General features: G+C 35.3%; 4 protein-coding genes across 7 annotated transcripts; 2 read left to right on the top strand and 2 right to left on the bottom strand.

Moving 5' to 3' along the window:
• Positions 1–1,046: 1,046 nt before the first annotated feature.
• Positions 1,047–5,706, bottom strand: LOC110911303 (ATPase 9, plasma membrane-type). Its single transcript, XM_022155906.2, has 3 exons — positions 5,518–5,706; positions 4,721–5,173; positions 1,047–1,927 (listed from the first exon to the last, which is right to left on the bottom strand). The coding sequence occupies exons 1-3, from the start codon at positions 5,704–5,706 to the stop codon at positions 1,697–1,699; spliced, it is 873 nt and encodes a 290-aa protein (XP_022011598.1). The 3' UTR covers positions 1,047–1,696.
• A 256-nt stretch (positions 5,707–5,962) lies between these two features.
• On the bottom strand, positions 5,963–7,439 carry LOC110913101 (agamous-like MADS-box protein AGL82). The gene is made up of 2 exons (XM_022157969.2): positions 7,352–7,439; positions 5,963–6,842 (listed from the first exon to the last, which is right to left on the bottom strand). Exon 2 carries the CDS (start codon positions 6,840–6,842, stop codon positions 6,027–6,029), a length of 816 nt encoding a protein of 271 aa, XP_022013661.1. The 5' UTR covers positions 7,352–7,439; the 3' UTR covers positions 5,963–6,026.
• Positions 7,440–11,424: 3,985 nt separating this feature from the next.
• On the top strand, positions 11,425–16,704 carry LOC110909934 (heparan-alpha-glucosaminide N-acetyltransferase). Of its 4 annotated transcripts, none has more exons than XM_035988618.1 (13): positions 11,425–11,677; positions 11,831–11,968; positions 12,083–12,164; positions 12,436–12,512; positions 12,708–12,814; positions 13,952–14,084; positions 14,207–14,323; positions 14,391–14,482; positions 14,991–15,057; positions 15,136–15,178; positions 16,005–16,096; positions 16,174–16,317; positions 16,410–16,704. In XM_035988618.1, the coding sequence occupies exons 1-13, from the start codon at positions 11,471–11,473 to the stop codon at positions 16,548–16,550; spliced, it is 1,440 nt and encodes a 479-aa protein (XP_035844511.1). In that variant the 5' UTR covers positions 11,425–11,470; the 3' UTR covers positions 16,551–16,704. The 4 variants fall into 4 exon arrangements, with proteins under 4 accessions (XP_035844511.1, XP_022010347.1, XP_022010348.1 ...); XM_022154655.2 differs by having other exon boundaries at positions 11,428–11,677; positions 15,153–15,231; XM_022154656.2 differs by having other exon boundaries at positions 11,441–11,677; positions 11,820–11,968; positions 15,153–15,231.
• A 1,082-nt stretch (positions 16,705–17,786) lies between these two features.
• LOC110909933 lies at positions 17,787–20,314 on the top strand. Its single transcript, XM_022154654.2, has 3 exons — positions 17,787–18,160; positions 19,116–19,213; positions 19,580–20,314. The coding sequence occupies exons 1-3, from the start codon at positions 17,939–17,941 to the stop codon at positions 20,076–20,078; spliced, it is 819 nt and encodes a 272-aa protein (XP_022010346.1). The 5' UTR covers positions 17,787–17,938; the 3' UTR covers positions 20,079–20,314.
• Positions 20,315–21,537: the final 1,223 nt, after the last annotated feature.

Raw genomic sequence — 21,537 nt, 5'->3', positions numbered from 1 at the left:
CTTAAGTTTAGTGATCCCAACCCCTCCGTCCTTCTTCGAAGAAGCAATTCTATCCCAGGCTACCCAATGGGTTTTTCTGACTTCACTAGAGCCTCCCCACAAGAATTTCTTAATGAGCCTTTCCAGATCCAAGGGCACCTGGGCCGGAGCCTTGTAGAGCGAAAAATAGTACGATGGGAGACTCTCAAGGACAGAGCGGATGGGGGTGATTCTACCACCAAAAGACAGAATAGATGACTTCCACAGAGCTAACCTTGACTCAAAAATATCATAAATAGGTCTCCAGTTAACCACTCGGTTCATGTTCGCACCAACCTTGAGCCCAAGGTACTTGAAGGGAACCGTATCCGAATTACAACCAACCAAGGCAGCCAACGAAACCACATCCGCTGAAGCAACCCCAACACCAAAGAGCGCTGCGCTGATTTATCTAAGTTGATTTTTAACCCAGAACAAGCATAGAAGCATCTCAGCAATCTAACGACATTCAAAACATTATCCGCATCCCATTCCCCAATGATAAGCGCATCATCAGCGAAAAACAGATGAGATAACAAGGGCCCGTCGGCTGCTCATCATAATGAATCTACACTTATACAATTAAAGATTGAAGCCACGTAGCAACAAACGCATGAGTGTATTAAGTGTCAAAAAGATGGTTCAAATTCATCAACAATTCCAAAAATGGGTTACAACTCTTAAACACTAAAAAATACGTTGTGTCACCAGTAATGAGCTGATCTTAATTAAACAAAATGACAACATTTTAAGTCAACAACAGAATCCAATTACAGTTGAACCCACATTGTAACGAGTGCACAAATATATAAATATAAAAGAATGGTTCAAATTCATCAACATATCCAGTAACGAGTTGATAATAACCAAACTGACAGTAGGTCAAGCAACAACAGAATCCAAACAAGTAGGTTATTCTAGCTTCCAATATAGTTAGACTGAATAAATGTTGTAATGGATCCGCGACTGTAATGGATCCGCGACTATATACCTAGCTCAGATTGAACATATGCATAAATCAACAAATCTACAAGCCATGTATATACCTTATTAAAATAAAAGATGGTAACAAATTCACAAATAAAATAGACAAAGAAAAATAATGAAAACAAACCTATTGAAAGAAACTAATAACCAAAAAACTAATTGAAAACTTAAAAAAAAAGGAACCTTTTAAAGAAATTCATTATTCTGAAGCTTACAAAACAAAATGAATTCTTAACCCCACTTGGCAGATGCTAATAGTGGAAATGAGTCTGATCTCCATAACCTAAACTGGGTATCAAAAGATGATCTCAAATCCGAAAGGGTACTTAAGAAATCCACTATTAAGAAGCTTGTAAAACAAAATGAAATCTTTACCCAGGAACAGCGAATTTTTTGGTACATCACATTCATGCATTTACAATTCATGTGACGGTATTGATATTTCTGAAAGGTGTCCTATTTGCTCGTAGACCCCGTTTGATACCAGATAAAGCAAATCTTAGGGGGGCATGTCAAGTACCAACTTGGGACCATGTCTTCTTAGGACTATTCTGGATGTACAATTCAAACGCGTTCAAAGAAACTGATAACCAAAAAACTAATAGAAAACGTTAAAAACAAAGGAACCTTATACCTTAGTTGGCATATGCTATGTCTAAGAATCTCAAATCCAAACAGGTAATTCAAGAAATTAATTACTCTTGGTGATTGCACCTTGTTCCGACAACTTGTGGGACCCGATGGCCATGGTGACTGACAAAACAGTTGGCATGGCACTTGGGATTCCTCCAATGAGAAAAACCAGTAAATTGTCAATTCCGTTTCTATACGTCCGTTTCTGAATCGGGTACATCACCACTATTTCGAATATGAGCCCGATCGCCATGGAGCATATGCAGAAGTTTCCAATGGAGGTCAACACCTAACAGACAGTCCATCAGATATTGTTAACATGATAGTAGTTATTAAAAACCTATAAATTAGCAACCTTTTTGTGCACATATGTCTTGTACTCAATACTTTGGGAGTTTTTCAAAAAAAAATTGATATTTTTACTTTTCACCCAAAGGTATTTGCTAAATTACTTTTAACTCAAAACTATTTGTTTTCTTTACTTTTAACCCAAAACTTTTTATCTTTTACTATCTTTCCTCACAACTTTTTTTACTTACAACTTTAATCCTTTATAGTTTTCATTTTTTCGCAAATTTTTTCGCTTTATGCTTCGTTCTAAATTTTGGGAGTTTTTCAAAACAAAATTGATTTTTTTACTTTTCAACCAAAGGTATTTGCTAAATTACTTTTAACCCAAAACCATTTGTTTTCTTTACTTTTAACCCAAAACTTTTTATCTTTTACTATCTATCCTCACAACTTTTTTTACTTTCAACTTTAGTCCTTTATAGTTTTCATTTTTCGCAAATTTTTCGCTTTATGCTTCGTTCTAAATTTTGTGGGTTAACACATCGCAACATGCGTGCGTGGTGTAACGTTTTTACGTTTCGTTCTAAACTTTGTGAGTTAACACGACACAACGTGCGTGTGTGGTTCAACGTTTTTACATCGTCTATTATTTCCCCGTTTGACAAGTTCGACATAACGTGCGGGTCCTATATCGACTTAGTTATTAATTTCCATGTTTAGCGTTTCGGTCTAATTTCTTCACATAAACACGGCGCAACTTCAGTGTTGGTGGTCGCTGCGGTAATGTGGCATTGATGCTATTTGGCACAGTTTTACGCCACTGGGGCTTTTTTAAAGAAAAAATGGTTATGCATATGGTTGTTGTAACCTTGGCTTTGAGGGTTTTTCAAAAAAAAATTGATTTTTTTAATTTTCACCCAAAAGTATTTCATAAATTACTTTTAATCCAAAACTTTTTATCTTTTGCAATCTATCCTCACAACTTTTTTTACTTTCAATTTTGGTCATTTATAGTTTTCATTTTCAGCAAATTTTTCGCTTTATGCTTCGTTCTAAATTTTGTGACTTAACACATCGCAACGTGCATCTTTGGTTTAACGTTTTTACGTTTCGTTCTAAAATTTTGCGAGTTAACACGACGCAATGTGCGTGTGTGAGTGAACGTTTTTAAATCATCTATTTTTTTCCCGTTTCACAGGTTCAACATAACGTGCGGGTCCTAAATCGACTTAGTTATAACTAAAGAATCCCCGCCGCATTGCGGCGGGTCGTAATTCTAGTTATAGTTAAGAATGAATGCTTTAAGATGCACAAATCAGCACCATTCCAAGGCCCAATCCTAGGATCTGTTAAGCCTGTTGTCGGGTTCTAAAGCCCGGTCCAGTAAACCAAGTATGTAAAAACTACAATACAATGTGATTGTAATTTTCTGATTTTCTTTAATACTATTTAATCATTTTTAGTGGAGTTAATTACATAGTTAGTCCCTGTGGTTTGCACAAAATAACATACTTAGGTACTAATAGTTTAAAATCACCTTCTAGGGTATTAACTTTTCATTTTGTAACGTTTGGAGGTATTAACTTCTAGGGTATTAACATAGTTAGTCCCTGTGGTTTGCACAAAATAACATACTTGGGTACTAATAGAATGTGATTTTAAACCTACAAATAACGTTAATACCTCCAAACGTTACAAAATGAAAAGTTAGTACCCTAGAATGCGACTTTAAACTATTAGTACCTAAGTATGTTACTTTGTGCAAACCACAGGGACTAACTATGTAATTAACTCTTTTTAGTGAAACTTTTTTAAAATGTAACAAAAATGAGAATTTATATACTTTTATGTCTTATATAACTAATATGAGATAATTTTAAAAAACAAATCAATTCAAAAATTTAATTACTAAAAGAGTAAAAGACTTATTATGGCTATGTTTGGTAAAGTAGCTGATTGCTGGAAGCTGGTGGTTGTAAGCTGGTAGCTGATGGCTGGAAGCTGGTAGCTGTAGCTGTAGCTTTTTAGATATATTTAGTGTTTGGCAGAGTAGCTGGAGCTTTTAATAAAATACATAAAATGACCAAAATGGACATAACTAAAAATTTAAGAAGTTTGTGCATTAAAAAGTTCATTATATTTAGAGGTTAAAATAGTCATTTTTTTCCCTAAAAGCTTGTAGCTCCTTCTAAACGCTACTAGTAGGAGCGTTCAACCAAAAACTTCAAGCTCCTAACCTAAAAGCTTCAAGCTCCTTCAACCAAACAAGACTTTTTTATTGAGTAGGAGTTTTTCTCTTAAAAACTTAAATCTAGAAGCTCCTAAAAGCTCTATACCAAACATACAACCATGTTGTAATTATAATTTAAAAATATAAATATGCTAGGAATTAGTTAAATATTAAAATAAAAATAGAATCAGGCAGGTTAGGATCGTTAGGCCCATATTAGTGACACTAATATGTTGGGCCTAATCTTTGTGACATTACTACACTTAATAGAGGTGGGCAAAATCATCGAAACCGGTTATTAACAGGAATTGCAACTAGTTAATAACCGGTTTTTAACCGATGTTTTGGTTAACCGGGAAAAAACCGAAAAAATGAAAAAAAAATGTTGAAACTAACCGGTTAAAGTGAATAACCGAATCAGTTAAAGTAATAACATGTTAAAGTAATAACCCGTTAAAGCAATAACCGGTTAAAGCAAGAATTAGAAAATAACCGCCTTAACCGGTTAACCGAACTAGTTAGGGAAATTAACCGCTTTGTGCACCTCTGCTACACTAGTACCTTTTGGAAATGGCCGACTTGGTTTGTACTATCGACTAAATGAGCAGCCTTCCTGAAGAATGTGTGGACCCCAGTAGCTATAACAACCGCATCAATTTCACCTTGTTTACATGTCGAGACCGAATACACACTGGCACCTGGATGCTTGGACACTGGTAATGATTCACCAGTCAATGCAGATTGGTCAATCTTTAACGGATCGCCTTCTAGAAGGCGCGCATCAGCTGGAATAATATCTCCCAATTTAACACTGATTACATCTCCGGGTACTAAAATGGCCGCGTCTTGTGCGTCCCATTTTCCGTCCCTTATGACTTTTGTTTTTGGTGCAAGACCTGCCATTAAAGCGGCTGCAGCGTTGCCTGCGTTGTTTTCCTCTATGAAACTGATGGTCGAGTTGATTATCAGCAATGTTGTGATTCCAACAAAGTCTTGCCAATCTGGAGGCTTTCCCTGATATCAAGTTATCTATATCAGTACGTATATGCAGTATATATATTATAGATGTATAATATATATGAATGATAGCTGGTCTCTACAAATACCATAGCATCAAGATAACACCAAATACAACAGTTTTTTTATGTCACATGGTTTAATACAGTTAAGTTGCTTTAACAAATTAATTAATTAATTATGGAATACAAAATATACAACACTGTTACATTGTCTTGTTTACTGCTTAAAACATTTGGGATATTTCGGTTCGCAGAATATTTTTAAAGGTTTATTTCGCCTGAACAAGCTTGTCAATTGTTCAAATATCCCAGAGCCAAGTTTATCAACCACTAGAGAACCATCGCACCCGCCACGCAACCGCCAAATGCGACAATCACCACCAGCCCCAGTGCCACGCTAGGCCTGGTCTCCATAAAAAACTGCTCTAAAACCGCGATCGCTTCATAAACATCAGAATGGTATTCACCGCTATAAGTGTAATTAAGTCTTCTCCAACTCCATCCAGTTATCGGGCAGCCGAACCTCATCGCCAGCAATCTTCATCTTCCGAATCCTTTCTCTCAAAACGATCATGTTCTCGTCCACCATCTTTCTTGAACGCCATTGTTACCTGGCTTTTGGGTTGACGGAGTCTGCCGGAAAATGGAACTCCGGGAGGTGTTAAGGGGTGGATGATGGATGAAGTTTGCATATTGTTTTGAAAATTTGGAGATTACACGTAAATCCTTTTTAACCAGTACATCAAGTAGACATTCAAGCCAACAACAATGCATTTCCCTTATGTAATCAAAGATTAAAACTTGATAATATTATAGATGTTCATAAACTAAACACAAATGCAAATATGTTAACCATAAAAAATACGTTGATCATCCATCACAAATTCACCAACACCATTATGATTATCTTGCATGACACCGCCCACACCACCATGCACCACCGGTTGCTGCAAACCCCATTGCATGTTAGGGTTATCATACACCAAACCACCATCAAACACCGGATAATAACCGAACCCCAACTGTTCACGCTTCAACTGCGTAAACGTTGCATCACCGAACCATCCACCATCATGGTTCATCACATGACCATGATCAAGACTCATATGGTTCATCACATGGCCATGATCAAGACCCGAATGCGAACCCAAACCCTGATTATAATGAACCATCGGATCAAACATGAAGGGAAGTTGAATATTGTTCATGTTTCTTTTCTTCAACTCAAGATAAGCCCTTACAACATTCTCCTTATCTTCCAACTGCATAGCAAACTGTCTTAGTTGCATTTCATTTAACCTATCAAGATCATCGAACCACGTTGCGTATTTTGCTTCCATGTTCTTTTTCCGGGCCTTAACGAGCTCGTCTTCGATCTTTTTCTTCCGGTCTTCATAGAAATCTTGGAGATCATAGGTTCTTTTTCCAGTTTCATCCTTTTTCAACATGTAAGAAGTGATATTTTTCTTGATTTTATCAGGGTTTTCGGGCCATATCTCCGGCTCGTTTGAATCAGGAGGGAAGATGATGATAGATGTATCAACATCACAAAGAATGGAGAACTCATTAGCTTTTTTAATGATCCCTTGTTTTCTTTTATGGTATGTAGTGTTTCGAGTCTTCTCTTTTGCAATGAGTTCCATCTTTAACTTTGCACGACCCATCTGCAAATTATAATTAAAACCCTAGTTAATAACAACTTTAATGCACATCAAAACCCTAAATCTGTATAATTAAAAGATCGGGTTTAGTTCAACTTTTTAACGTTAACATAAACAAATTGTGTTACTTAATAAAGTACTCGATCAGTAACTTCAAGATCAAATAAACATTATTTTGCAACAAACAATTAGTAAGAAATACACGTATTGATCAAAATAACCTACGAAACATTATATTGTAAGTCAAAGGATTATAGACCAAATTAAGAAACTCATTAAAATCAACAGTAAAAACATGTCAACCATGAAGATAAAAAAATCATCACAACGCAGTGACGTCACAAGAACATGAAAATCGAATTAAAATAACTGAGAAAACGTGGTAACCCTAATCAGGTAAAATATTTCCGCAAGAATCACATAAGATAATGAAACAATCAAATATTCTGAAAAGAAACAATAAGTATCATAAAAAATAATGATATTGAATTATAAAGTGAAGAAAACCATACCTTTGCACCAAGATCAACAACAATGGCCGTCGTATTCCTCTCCCTCGGTCTTGTTTTCTCTCAGACAGAATCCCAAATGCCTTGTAAAAGTAGGGTAAAATATATTCTTATTTGTAAATTGCGAAAATTTAAATAGGAATTAAGTATCGTTTTGAAAAATTTTGTCTCAACGGATATTCAGGCAATCTGTGATATCGCCCATAAATATGACGGTTCATTCTATGAGGGTTTTTTCGTAAATCCTTTTTATTGTCAAATAATATTTTAAAATCCCATAAATCGTTAGTTAATACGATGTGCTTTCTTATTTTTATTTTTATTATACTACCATGCGTAGTCATTGGGGAATAATGTCCCATCCTAGAGCGTTTTGCGTCATGTGATAGCCCAATCATCAGTGAGGTATTATTGGACGTTTTTAGAAAAGGGGTGTAGTGGGGATGTGAGGATTGTCGGATATTATGTTTGTAATAAAATAAAATAAAAAAACATTTAAAAAATCTTATTAGCCAAAAAATGGAAGCTCAAATGTGATTGGCCAAGAAATCCCCCCTTCAGCGTGTTTCAAAACACGCCAAAACAAAATCTAGGTGAAAACACGCCCGAAAACGCCCATGGGGTGGGCAAGGGGCGGAATTGGGCGTTATTGGGCGATATTTTTGAAAAAATGACACCCGCTACGGGTGGTCTAACTGTGTATCTTATTATAAACATATCAAATGCGACACGTGTAAATAATAAATAAAATTTATTACTAGAATTTAAGGAAAACCCGTGCACTTTGATGATCGTAGTAATAAAGGATAGGTTTGCATTAGAGCATAAGATAAATTCAAAGTATTGAAGTAACAATAAGTAATTTCTTGCATATACAATAAGTAATCACCTACATACACTGATATACCATGCACACCACAATAATGAAATGTACTAATCGATGGCTATGTTTATGATGTAGATCCACCAGTGGATGCTACAATAAATATTATACGAATAAAAAAACTATCAGAAACAAGTACCACAATGCAAAATGTCACCCCCTCTGCATCGCGCGGACCCCCTGCTAGTGTTTAAACAAATGTCAACGACCAGGGGCGACCCGTTATGCTTACCAATCTAGGCACGGGCCTAGGGCCACCAAAAATCAAGAGCCTCCAATTTTTAGTAAAGTTATATATATTGTATGTGTATTAGGCTCAAATAAAAAACAAAACTAACCATGTTTTTTTAATAAAGTTACACAGAAAAAAATTGTTTGGGAAAAAAGGCTCACATTCAAGACCCAGTTTCGAAATTAAACCACAGACATAATTGCAGTCTGTAGCAACCATACCACTCGACCTCATCCGAATTCGGTGAATCAGCGCCAAAAATCCCTAAAATTGAGTCGCAATCATCGTTCCTAATTCCTATCGCAACATGGTCGTTCGATTTTCTAAGTTATCGACTATCACTAACGGTTATCACTCATGGCGTCGGGTCTGTCGGGATTGGAGGATAATTTATGGGCAAAATTAGGGCTAATTACTAAACGTAGGTTAACTTTAGCAACTAATTTTTCTATTAATCTCTATATGTTTTGCAAAAGGGCCTTCATTTCGTAGTCCTTTTAGGATCTACAAAAACGTTGGAACGACTCTGTCAACGACAACAAAAATGTGCGTTCCCATCGGGGACATCATGGTTAAAAATAAATGTCACCCATAACTTTTTAACCAACATTATACATATATTGATTTCGAGGGACGATAAATAGTAACTTTACTTTTATAATAATAAATAGTTTTTTTATTATTTTATTATTTAATATATTATAATAGTTTATTATTATATTTACTTTTAATAACATATTTTTCTTTTTTTAACATGTATTTCCTTTACCTTTTTTTAATAACTAGAATTACCACCCGCCGCAATGCGGCGGGGATTCATTAGTTATATATCATATTAGATGAAATGCAAATGTTTTTTTACATGACCGTGAGCCTGTGTGTAAAACATAGAAAAGAATAACTAAATCGATCTCTGACTCGCGCGTTGTAACAGACCTATCAAAGGAAAAAATAGGCGCCCTGGGATGGGCCTGTCAAACGGAAAAGTAGATGAAACACGTTGAACCCCACATGCACGTTGCGGCGTGTTAACTCGGAAAATTTAGAACGAAACATTAAACGGAGAATTTGTGAAAGATGTAAAGTACAAGAGATCAATATTGAAAGTAAAAAAGTGTTGGGCTAAATTGTAAAAGATAAAAACTTTGGGTTAATAGCAAAATAATTAAGGGGTTAAATTACAAAAGGTGAAAACTTTTAAGTTAGAAGTGAAAAATCAAATTAGTTAAAGGGGTTAAATTACTAAATATTAAAACTTTAGACTTAAATTGTCAAGGATTGAAATTTTAAGGTTAGAAATGAAAATTTAATTTTTTTTTTTTTTTTGTAAAACTCCCAAAACCAACAATACAATTACCTTATGCATAAACATGTTGGTTATTTATAGTTTTTTAATTGTTTCTTTTCTCTTTTTAACATATATTAATTTATCGATTAATTTGATACTTCTATAATAAGTTACGTTTATAACTTTTCATCTAAAAACTTACGTACGTAGTTGTGCTTGATTTCTTTAAACTTACGTACGTAGTTGTGCTTGATTTCTTTCCCTGACATTCCGTTATGAGTTTTGTAAAACGAGGTTATACTCAAAATAAAATATTTATTTGGTATCATAAAACGGTACGATGATAAACTAAATCGTTCTAATGGTTTGACTTTCTAAACAACATGCTTTATTTTCAAATCACGTTTGTTTTACATTATCATTTACTTGGTTTCGACACATCGCACGATATAAGAAAACTAGCATACATGATTAATGGTTAGAGGACCGAAAGAGCAAGTTATATATGTAATAAGTTAATAACCCAAGGGGCAATAATTGCAATTCACCATCTCCAATTTTCCATTTGTATCTATCACTAGTTAATGCCACCGCCCGCGTTGCGGGGCGATGGCCGAATAATTATCAATCAATTAAAAAAACACTATTATAGTTTTGTTAGGAAAAAAAACTAAAACGATGACAAGACCGTAGTTCAGAGCTCAGGGCAAAACTGTAGCTTGTAAGGATTAATGAGCGAGTTTTAGTAAGCTCCTTGACAGGGAAAAAAATTAAATCCAGTCAACTAATATAAAAAAACACTTTTATAATTTTGCTAAAAAAACTAAAACGATAGCAATACTGTAATTTGAACTGAGGGTAAAGTTGTATTTGTTGACTTGGGTAAAATCGTAATTTGCCAAAAGTTAAAGTGATGGCAATACTATAAATTTGAACCGGAGACAAAATCGTAATATAACTTTGCACTAAGGACAAAATCATAATTTTAAGCTGGGGACAAAACTATATTTTTAATTTGAACTCGGGCAAATTCAAAATTTTGAACTGATGGCAAAATCGTAATTTTGAATAGGGGGCAAAAGCATAGTTTTATTTTGAACCGAGCAAAAACATAATTTTAAACTTAAGGCGAAATAATAGTTTTTGAAAGGGGCGAAAATGCGAAATCGTCATTTTTAGTTTGGGCGAAAGAAAAAATTTATTTTAAACTGGGGCCAAAATTGTAGTTGTAATCTGGGGAAAAAATCATAATTTTGAACCGAGGGCAAAATCGTAATTTTGAGTGAGGGACAAAAACGTAATTTTATTTTGAAGTGGGGGCGAAAACATAATTTTATTTTAAATTAAGGACGAAATCGTAATTTTAAACGAATATAAAATAATAAAACTGGTGGTCCAAGCGAAAGCAAAAATTTATTTTGAACTGAGGCCAAAATTGTAGTTGTAATCTGGGGAGAAAATCATAATTTTGAACCGAGGGCAAAATCGTAATTTTGAGTGAGGGACAAAAACGTAATTTTATTTTGAAGTAGGGGCGAAAACATAATTTTATTTTAAATTAAGGACGAAATCGTAATTTTAAACGAATATAAAACAATAAAACTGGTGGTCCAATAGGGAAGTGCCACACACTGTGTGTCACTATTCCCCTACTTGGGTTTTGTACATGTGGAGAATGTCAGGAAGAAAGCAGTCAGTCAAATTTTTGAACTGGGAAAAATGTCGTCAATAGTACCGGTAACAGAAACGGACGAACGGAGCCCCCTTCTTCAAAATTCATCTCACTACGCCGGCGAGATAACTCCGTTTACTTCACCGTCACCGGACGATCAAGATCTCCCTTCATCTTCAACCAGACCTACCAACTCCACCGATCCTAAGCAACGCCTCGTTTCTCTCGACGTTTTCCGTGGTCTCACCGTCGCCGTGCGTATAAACCCTAATTTCACTATTTCAGCTACAATATCATTTGTTCTGTGCTAATCGATAACTTCAAATTGAGTGTATGTAAATATGTAAGGCGATTGAAAAGAAAATCATACAACTGCATTTACTAACTAACTAACAGTTTACTAACAGTTGATGATTTTGGTTGATGATGCTGGAGGAGCTTTTCCTTCTATAAATCATTCTCCGTGGTTTGGTGTTACCCTCGCCGATTTCGCTATGCCGTTTTTCCTGTTTATTGTTGGTGTATCTGTGAGTCTTGTATTCAAGGTATGTAGGTGTTTGTTATGTATTGCATGAATTATGGTGCTAGTGATGTTGTTAATGTTGCTGTTGGATGAAATTGCCAGAAAATAATTGGTTGTTGTTAATGTTTGGAGGCAGAAAGTTTCTAGCAAACCAGCAGCCACGAAGAAAGTTGTAGTTAGAACTATCAAGCTGTTTCTCCTGGGTTTGGTTCTGCAAGGTGCTTTTATTTTATTTATTTGTATCGAAAAGCACGATTTGAATTGATACTGTGGGCCTGTGGCTTAGAAAATAGAAATTCCGGACTCTTTCTGGATGATAACACAAAAAATATCGTGTTACTTTCTTACTTTTGAGGTTTGAAATTTGATATGTTTTCGGTATGATCGATGGTGCTTTGACTTTGAATGTATTGAGGTCCTTAGAGTTTACTTTATATTCGGACAAATACTGATTTGAGTTGAGATATCATTGCTTTTATGTCTCACTAGGTGGATACTTCCATGGACGTGATGATTTAACTTATGGAGTTGATATCAACCAAATACGGTGGATGGGTGTGCTTCAGGTATCCAATAAACTTAATAGTTAATTTGTTCATGATTTGAATGTGCTCTCAAGCAGGTAAATATTACAAGATTGTTATAAGTTTGAATGTGTAATTGAGGACTTTAAGGGATTCTTTTAGTATGTCTTCGTTGAGTTTTACTACCTCACTGCTCCAGCCACTGCTAAATTACACCTTTTCATTCATGATATGCAGAGGATTGCAATTGGATACCTGTTGGCATCAATAACTGAGATCTGGTGTGTTAACAATAATGAAGTCAATTCAGCCATAGCATTTGGAAAGAAATACTACATTCAATGGTAAGTCTAAATTCTAGATTTAATCCTTTTATCATGCTCTACCACTGTACCTTTAGCCTTTGGGCATTGTATGTAATGCAGATAACGCTTCACTGACTAATTTACTCGAGTAAAATGAACATAAACCATCTCTTCCTTATGTTTTTTTTTTTTTTTTTGTATAATATAATGAAAGTGGCTTTCTTTTTTCCGTCTAACACAATTACTCTTTCATCAATTAAGCAAACTTATTCCACTCAGCAATCTGGGGCCATCTAGAGTTAGTGTTAACCCGTATATATCTAAATGTGACACGGGTCTATTATTTTAACATTGACACGCAGTGGCGGAACTAGCCTATTAATTTAGGGGTATCCCGAAAAAAAAATTTACCGGGCAATTATAAAAAAAACAATAATAAATAAAGTAAAACAAATACATAATAGATGTGTCCTATTTCTTTTTCATAGCTTTAAATCGTTCCATCACATCGTAGTCTTTTACTTTATCAAAGTTTATTTTTCGACCGCACAAACCATAGCATTGTTCAAATATTTTAAGCCCATTCGATTGCGTAAATCCCTCTTGACATGCTTCAATTTAGAAAAATATATATATATATATTTCAACGGTTGCGGTTGCGACCGGTAAAACCAAAGTTAGCTTCACTACCTGATAAACCAAAGGACAAGAACTATGTGTTCCGGTTTCCACCATAAGACGAGCAAGATCACTTATTCAACTATAATATCGTTCTGCGTCTTGGGTTAACTTTATTAATTATATTTCGGGACTCCTTTCAATTTAATTATTGTTAATTTGAGCTTATTTTATCATTCGGGCATAATTATTCTACAAGATTTCGGGTTGAAAATGTTTGAGCTTATAAAAAAATGGGATTTTAGTAATATCAAGTATCCTATTTTTTGGTTAGAGGTATCCTCGTATTTTTTAGGGGTATCCTTTATATAAAACCGGGAAAAAAGCACTACAAATACGAGGTTGAGCCGTAGCCCATGCTACATCTCATATTACTATGGTTCCGCCCCTGTTGACACGTGTGCAGGCAATATGAAATTGTTTAGAATGGAATAATTTAACACACACTCATCATTCTGAAATTATGATAGCTAACCAATTTCTTATACTCCACCGCAGGGTGGTGGTTTTCTTACTAGGCATATTATACATGGCTTTATTGTATGGTCTTTATGTCCCAGACTGGACATTCGAAGTTGTGAATGAAAGTTCTTCGTTATCAGTACTGAATTATGGAACAGAGACTCAAACTGTGAGTATTAGTAGTTAATACGCTTTCTTATAATACATATCTATGTAATCCGTGTAGTCATATGACGACACCCTTATGACTAATTGACTATGTTATTTCATACTTGGTCAATTATTTGATAGGTACACTGTGGAGTCAGGGGTAGTCTAGAACCTCCCTGCAATGCAGTTGGCCTGATTGACCGGTTTATCCTCGGTGAAAGTCATCTATATCAACGTCCTGTGTACAAGAGAACCGAGGTCCTCCCTGCTGATGTGGACTCTAGCTATTGTTTCTTTGTGCAACTGACTTATCTAGTGCTTATAGGAATGCAGTATTAATTCTCCTGATTATGGACCCCTACCACCAAACGCCCCTTCTTGGTGTCTTGCTCCATTTGATCCAGAAGGACTGTTAAGGTTGGGTTTCTTTTTTTGTAAATTACTGGGGTTGTTCGGTTTAGGTTTTAGTTTTCGAAAGTGATTATGTAGATATGTGATGTTTACATTGAATAATAAATTAGAATTAATAATAAGAAATGTAAAAAAGAGGCGAAAATACTTGCTTCTAGTTTTTCTTCAAGGTTCAAATAAACAGTCTTGTTGCCGTTAGTATGAAACTAGTTATTCAAAATTGATGATTTGACCCTCTAAATACTCAGAATCATAATCAATTTATCTAAAAACTAAAACTGTTTTTACAACTTCAAGTTGTAATAATTAGATAATCAGTAAATTTCATTGCACATTCAAAGACCCCAATAAAAGCTTATCGTTTAGAAATTTTGAGTCCGATGCTGGTTTCAGACTTTTAGCTTCAGACTGTGATTTGATTATAAAGAAAACTTCCTCCAACTTACTTGTAAATGGTGATCGACTGATCATATTTCATTTTGTAATGGGCTTACTTAAATGGCTTTATTTTCAGTTCATTAATGGCTGCAATCACATGTTTTTTGGGGTTGCAATATGGACATATTATGGTGCATTATAAGGTATATACTGCTTCTTAGTACACTTTATCTGGAAACCTAATTGTTTTGGTATACAATTTTAATCATGTTATTTTGAAGTTTCTTCATCATTGTAGGGTCATATGCAGAGGATTATTATATGGTTGGTTTGTTCCTCCTCACTGCTTGTCTTGGGTTATGTTTTTACAGTCATAGGTATGCTTTCTTACCTTTAAATGGCTGTAAACGAACCGAACGTTCAGCGAACAGTTCGTGAACCGTTCGGCGGGAAGTTCGTTTATGTTCGTTCGTTTAATAAACGAACGAACATGAACAAGAAATTTCATTCGATTAGTTAAATGAACGAACATGAACAGAGGTCTCGTTCGTTCGATTGTGTTCATGAACGTTTGGTAAGGTGTTCGTGAACGTGTTCGTGAACATTCTTTGATTTGCGTTTGTTTATGTTCGTATATTTAAGTTTTAATTGAAGATCTTTGTACTTTCTTATATTTTATTTGTACTTTTTATATTATTAAACTTTTATTTATTTTATTACCCTGACAATGAAACTAGGAAACTCATTTTCACCTTGTTTATGCATTATTTCCCTTTCATTTCTCATTATTTACATCGGCGAATACGATCGACCTCCGTTCCACAATAAGGGATTCAAGTTCGAGTGCTACTCTCTGGGCCATCTATCTTTATCCTTCGCCGCGTTCGCCAAATTTATTTGTGTTCGTTTGTGTTCGTGAACCGTTCGCGAACACTCTCATTTCCTTAATGAACGAACACGAACATAAAATCTCGTTCGGTAAGTGTTCATGAACCGTTCGTGAACACATTTATTTTCTTAACGAACGAACACGAACAAGGCCTTGTTCGTGTTCGTTCGGTTTGTTTACAGCCCTACCTTTAATTGTTTATTGAATGAAGCTGTGCATAAGTTTAGTGAATAATAAATCCGTTCGGAGCGATCTCTCCAGGTGTCCCTTTATCCAAACCATTATACACATTGAGCTACATGTGCATCACAACAGGAGCTTCAGGCATTCTCTTGATAGCTATTTATTACACAGTAAGTTTGTGAACTGTGATTATACACGTCAAGTTACATATTGAATATTTCTGTTCTTACTTCTGCATATCATGCAGGCTGATGTCATCAATATCCGAAAACCTATGATATTGTTTCAGTGGATGGGATTGAATGCTCTAATTGTTTATGCTCTAGCTGCTTGTGACATTTTTCCAGCAGCTTTACAAGGCGTCTATTGGCGTTCCCCTGAAAACAACCTGGTAGATTTTTTTATGTCATTCATATTCTAAAAGCTTTAAAAAATACGAATTTGTATGAATCTTTGTTTGGAATGCAACGTGTTTCCATGTAGATTACAGCTACAGAGTTGTTGTTTGAGACCGTTCTTCATTCTGAGAAGTGGGGTAAGTTGGCATTTGTTCTGTTGGAAATTCTATTTTGGGGTCTTGTTGCAGGATTCCTACATATAAAAGGGATATACATAAAACTGTAAAGTTTGTCCAATTCCTTCCATGTAATTACCAACCTTTGAGTGATATAAAAGGACATAGCTATGGTTTTGTTAGTAACACATTTTCTTGTTTTATGCACTCCTTGCATCTATCTACCTCACAACACAAGGTCTACCCAATATTGAGTTTCCTATATGATGATTGTTCTTGATTTAGAGCTATTAATTTCGATAGATTTAATTAAGAATGATTTGGATTATGTTATCTCAAACGGGCCAAATTCAAAAGTGATGTGTGAAATGGGTTTATGGACTGAAAAGTCATCGCGATTGTATTTTTGGTGCGTACTACCTTCTGAAACATTATATTATATAATTTGGATTGTTATTATAATCATATTTAATGTATTCAACACTGAAAATGTTTATGTGATCGGTTATTATTGCGAGAACCAAAGAAAGTCGGGAGCTGATGGTTACCTTTCGAATCAAAGTATTAACGAGCCAAGTATTACAACTACAGGCGGGAGAACAAAAGCTTCACATTGTTTGTCGTTTAATTTAATTTGTACTGAAAATGATTGTTTTATGTTGCTCATGACAGTTAATATCTTTACCCAGTCGTAAATGCACACAAATACCTAAAAGCTTTATTAAGGCAAAATTTATAAGGCTAAAGTGCAACCTTTTTGTTTAAAATAACTTATGTGTATGACTTTCAACAAAAAAAAAAATTTAACTTATGTGTATTGCTAGTAATCACTAGTGTTTTGTTATGAATAGGTAATTTAGTGAGATAGCTTGGGGGTGTTTGGGATCCTTCTAAAAACAACTTACTAACTTATATAAGTCATAAGCAATAACTTAGAATTTCTAACTTCTCAAAAACAACTTTTTCACACACAAAAACAACTTAAATAAGTTAAACCAAACACTGTAAAAACAACTTATTAACTTTTATAAGTCAATAAGTTATAAGTTGCTCCAAAATAAGCCAACCCAAACACCCACTTTGGTTGCGTGTAATTGTAAACGCTTGACTTCAAATCCTGTAAATATATTGGTTTAGTTTTGCTCAAAGTTAAAAAGAGTGTAACTTTCTACAATTGGCTTTTTGCACTGGACGATAGGGTTGGCAAAAGCAAGTCTAATCGTGTGGTTAGAAACAACGGGATTAAACATGAATACGACTCATTTAACTATTTTATATCTCATGTCTGTAACAGACTTAGATAGTTATGTATCTTTACTTTTATACATACAACCAACAACTGTAGAACACTAAAATGTAAACTTATCTTATCGTTACGTGTGTCATGGTGTCAAATAATACCCGTTCCACTACATATCAATTGGTTACAAATCTTCCCTTTTGGCTTCAATTGCACGCATCGTTCCCTCAATTGTTTCTGAAATTCTAAAATTATAGAATGAGAGTAGAAGGTGCTTCGGAAACAAACGCAACATCGTTAACTACATCTGAATCGGAATCGGTTCATGTTTCTGCATCCGCATCTGCATCTGCATCTGCATCTGTAACTGCTTCTCCATCATCTTCCACAGTCGCATCTCCCAGTGGCAAACGGAATAGAGATCCTGAAGATGAGGTTTACGTCGATAATCTTCACTCGCATAAACGTTATCTCAGCGAGGTATTTTTATTTTTATTTTTTTGTTAGTTTTTGAATTTCCGTACGATTATGATGATGATGATTAGGTGTTTCATTTGATTTCATTTGGAATTGTATCTGATTGTGATGAACATTTATTGTGTAAGGTCGTACACCGTGATTAATATGTTTTTTTTTTTTTTTTTTTTTTTTTTTTTTTTTTTTTTTTTGTGTGTGTGTGTGTGTTTCTGAAGAAATGTGATAGAATCTATGGGGAATTTGATGAATTTGATTACCGAAGTTAATTATTAATGATCATTTTACATCCTATCACCGTCTAGCATTGAGGGAGTTTGATTAATTATTAATCAACTAAAAGGAGATCGGTTTTCATGAACTAAACCCTAGGCTGATAACAGTCGATATGGCTGTGCATCTAATTGATAATCTGTTAAGTTGTATAGGTTAAAAAACCATTGACATTTACGCATGTCACACCGTCTGGAACCATGTCTATTTTTTTATACGTCTGCGCGTCGGCGCAGACATAAGAGGTCAGAAGAGCTTTTTCTGAAAAAACAAACACCCCCTAAATGACTTGGAATTGCAATATCTTTATTACGATTTTTCGTTGAACACTGACTATAGGTATGTTGCTTATAGACAAACGATTGCTGATCTAAAGTTAAAATTATCTGGCTTAACTAAATGAAAATATGATTCAAATCAGAATAGTCACTTCCTAAATACACATCAAGACACCCTGCACACATCACTGGTGGTTTGTTTTTCCTTTGTTTGGAGAACTCGAGCCCGTTTCCAATTCACAATGAGTAAGGGTTATTGTATTACGTATATTCAAGTTCTGAATTTGAGGAGATTGTCGATGTACTTCTGATGGAACTCTTTGAAACTTTTGTTGTTGGTGTTGCAAATGATTTCTGATTGGTATTAACTAAAAGATCACGCAAATTAACTAAATATGAGGAAATTGTAGATAATGGCATCCAGCTTGAATGGCCTATCAGTTGGAGACCCGCTTCCTGAAAACCTCATGGATTCTCCTGCAAGATCAGACAGCATGTTTTATTTAAGGTAATAAACTTATTCCTTCAAAAAAATACCTTACGTTGCAGCATATTGAAAACTATCTTGATACGACCCTCTTACACATAATACATAATGTTGAATGCGTGTTGCTGTCTTTTTGACTTAAGTGCATTTCAAAAGTTATCGAGACTTCAGGTGTCATGTCAGCATTTTCAGTCGTTACCTAATTGAATCAGATCACCATTATCTTTTTTCCAAAGTTGGTTACTATAAGGGCTTAAATTAAATATCTGGAGACGCCTAAAATAAGTTGCTTACCCAATATAGCAAGTGGACCAAATTTTGTTCCATTTTATGCAATTAACCCTTGTTAAAGATTCCTAAACTTTAGGTTTTTGGTTTTGGTTTCAGGGATGAACTACCATTGCAGTATTCACCAATGTCAGAAGACTTGGATGAATGTAGATATTACGAGTCCAATGCATGCTCACCATCACCATCCCAACCCGATAGCCAACCGACAAGCCCAGTTTCACCATACCGGTTCCAAAGACTTGCTGCAGCTACATTCTCACCTGGACCCGTGTACCCTGGCGCACCAGCTGTTACACCTTCACAGGCGCGCCAACGTGGGTCTGAACCAGAGGGGCGGTTCCCGTCATCCCCTAGCGACATATGCCACTCGGCTGACTTGAGGAGGGCTGCGTTGATGCGGTCTGTGCAGATGAGGACTCAACCTATGGGCTCGTCTCAGCTCGATGCAGGGTTCAGCCCAATGCAAGAGGTGGTGCAACCATGCCCTTATAGCAAGTCTCTGGTTCAAGAGGTTGATAGTGAGTGTCCGATCCATGAAAAATCTTGTAGGGTATTGAGTATGAATACGAAAGGAGATGATGAGACCGCTGATTAGTTAGTTTGTTAGTTGGTTGGTTATTTAATTAGTTGGTTAATCCTCCTATTTCGTTCCCCTAATCTGTCTAGTAATCTAACGATATATCAATGCGCTTGGTAGCCGAAAGAGATGTCATTAATGACTAATATAAATTAAATCGCGACAATCAAATTCAATAGGAACATTAGTTAAAATCTAATGTTTATAGTATTTTAAAATCGATAAGTGTTTTCGAAACACAAGATTTACAATCATTGTATTAGTTTCAGTTATATTAATGCAAAGCGTTCCTTTCACATGAATCAAACAAAATTTAAGCTTTTCAGTCAACAAACATCCACCCTGATAGATGACTAGCATATGTGATGATTTATAAAGTGGAACCTAATTTCATAGCGTTTAGATGATCAATAGTTAGTAATTATAGCATTATAACATGTTATCGGAAGGTTGAATCCAGGCAACCATAACAAACTTCAAATTGTTTTAAACCCATTACAAGAGAGGTAAATTAATCTCATTGAACAACTTGGTTAGATGGCGGCCCAACCAAGGTGTTCATCAATGCACAAAGGTGCTCAACATAACCGATTATTTAATCGTAACTAGTTTGTAACATACAGGCTATTATAGGTTTGGGTTTTTAGCGTTGAAAGAACGGTTAACAACCAAACCGGTTTGAATTTAGAATAGAAAAAAGAAACCAGCCGGGTCAGTTACCGAACCAGTTACTAAAAAAACTGAAACGTGCACGTCTACAATGCATAAACAATTTTTTTGATAGATCATGTTTCTCTTAATAGGGATAGTGAATTAGGGATTGAACTTGAGCCATTTCTTAGTTTTTTTAAATATTTAAGTTAAAGAAATGAAAACTCAATTCACATCCCTTTCCCTATGCCAATGATCTCTAGTTCAAGTGGTGGAGGGCTTGCATTTCTCTTGAGAGATGCAGGTTCGACTCCCACTTGGTGCAGAGTGAGGCACTGGTGGGCAATGATAGGAGACCCAGAGAAACCTGGGTTGGATCCTTGAGCCAAACGGATTTTACCGGTAATTCTACTGTCGTGCCTACGGGCGGGTGGGTTACCGGGTTTTCCCCGGAATTGGTGGTGGACTCGGGTTACTCTCGGAGTACTCCGTTTGTCCAGTGGGTGCCCCGAGAGTGCTCGGGATTAATTCTGTTGGCCGTTTAAAAAAAAACATCCCTTCCCCTATCTTCATTCCTATAATTACATTAAGAATCACTTCCTTTTCTCTTTTTCTTTCAATTAAATAATATTTTTTTCTACCTTTATCATTACTTTTTTCTCTCATCTCCAATCATAACTACTTTAAAAAAATATTAAAAAATTAATATGGGTGAACAGTGTCCCCCTAAATTTAAAGATGAACAATAACATCTTTCTCTCGCAACCACTTTTCATAATATACAAAATTCTCCCACATAAAAGTAGGGGAAGGGATGTGAATGCCC

The sequence above is a fragment of the Helianthus annuus genome, chromosome 4, assembly GCF_002127325.2.
Source record: "Helianthus annuus cultivar XRQ/B chromosome 4, HanXRQr2.0-SUNRISE, whole genome shotgun sequence".
Taxonomy (NCBI): Eukaryota; Viridiplantae; Streptophyta; class Magnoliopsida; order Asterales; family Asteraceae; genus Helianthus; species Helianthus annuus.
The sequence above is the reverse complement of the archived record's forward strand: the minus strand, read 5'-3'. Positions and strand labels throughout refer to the sequence as shown.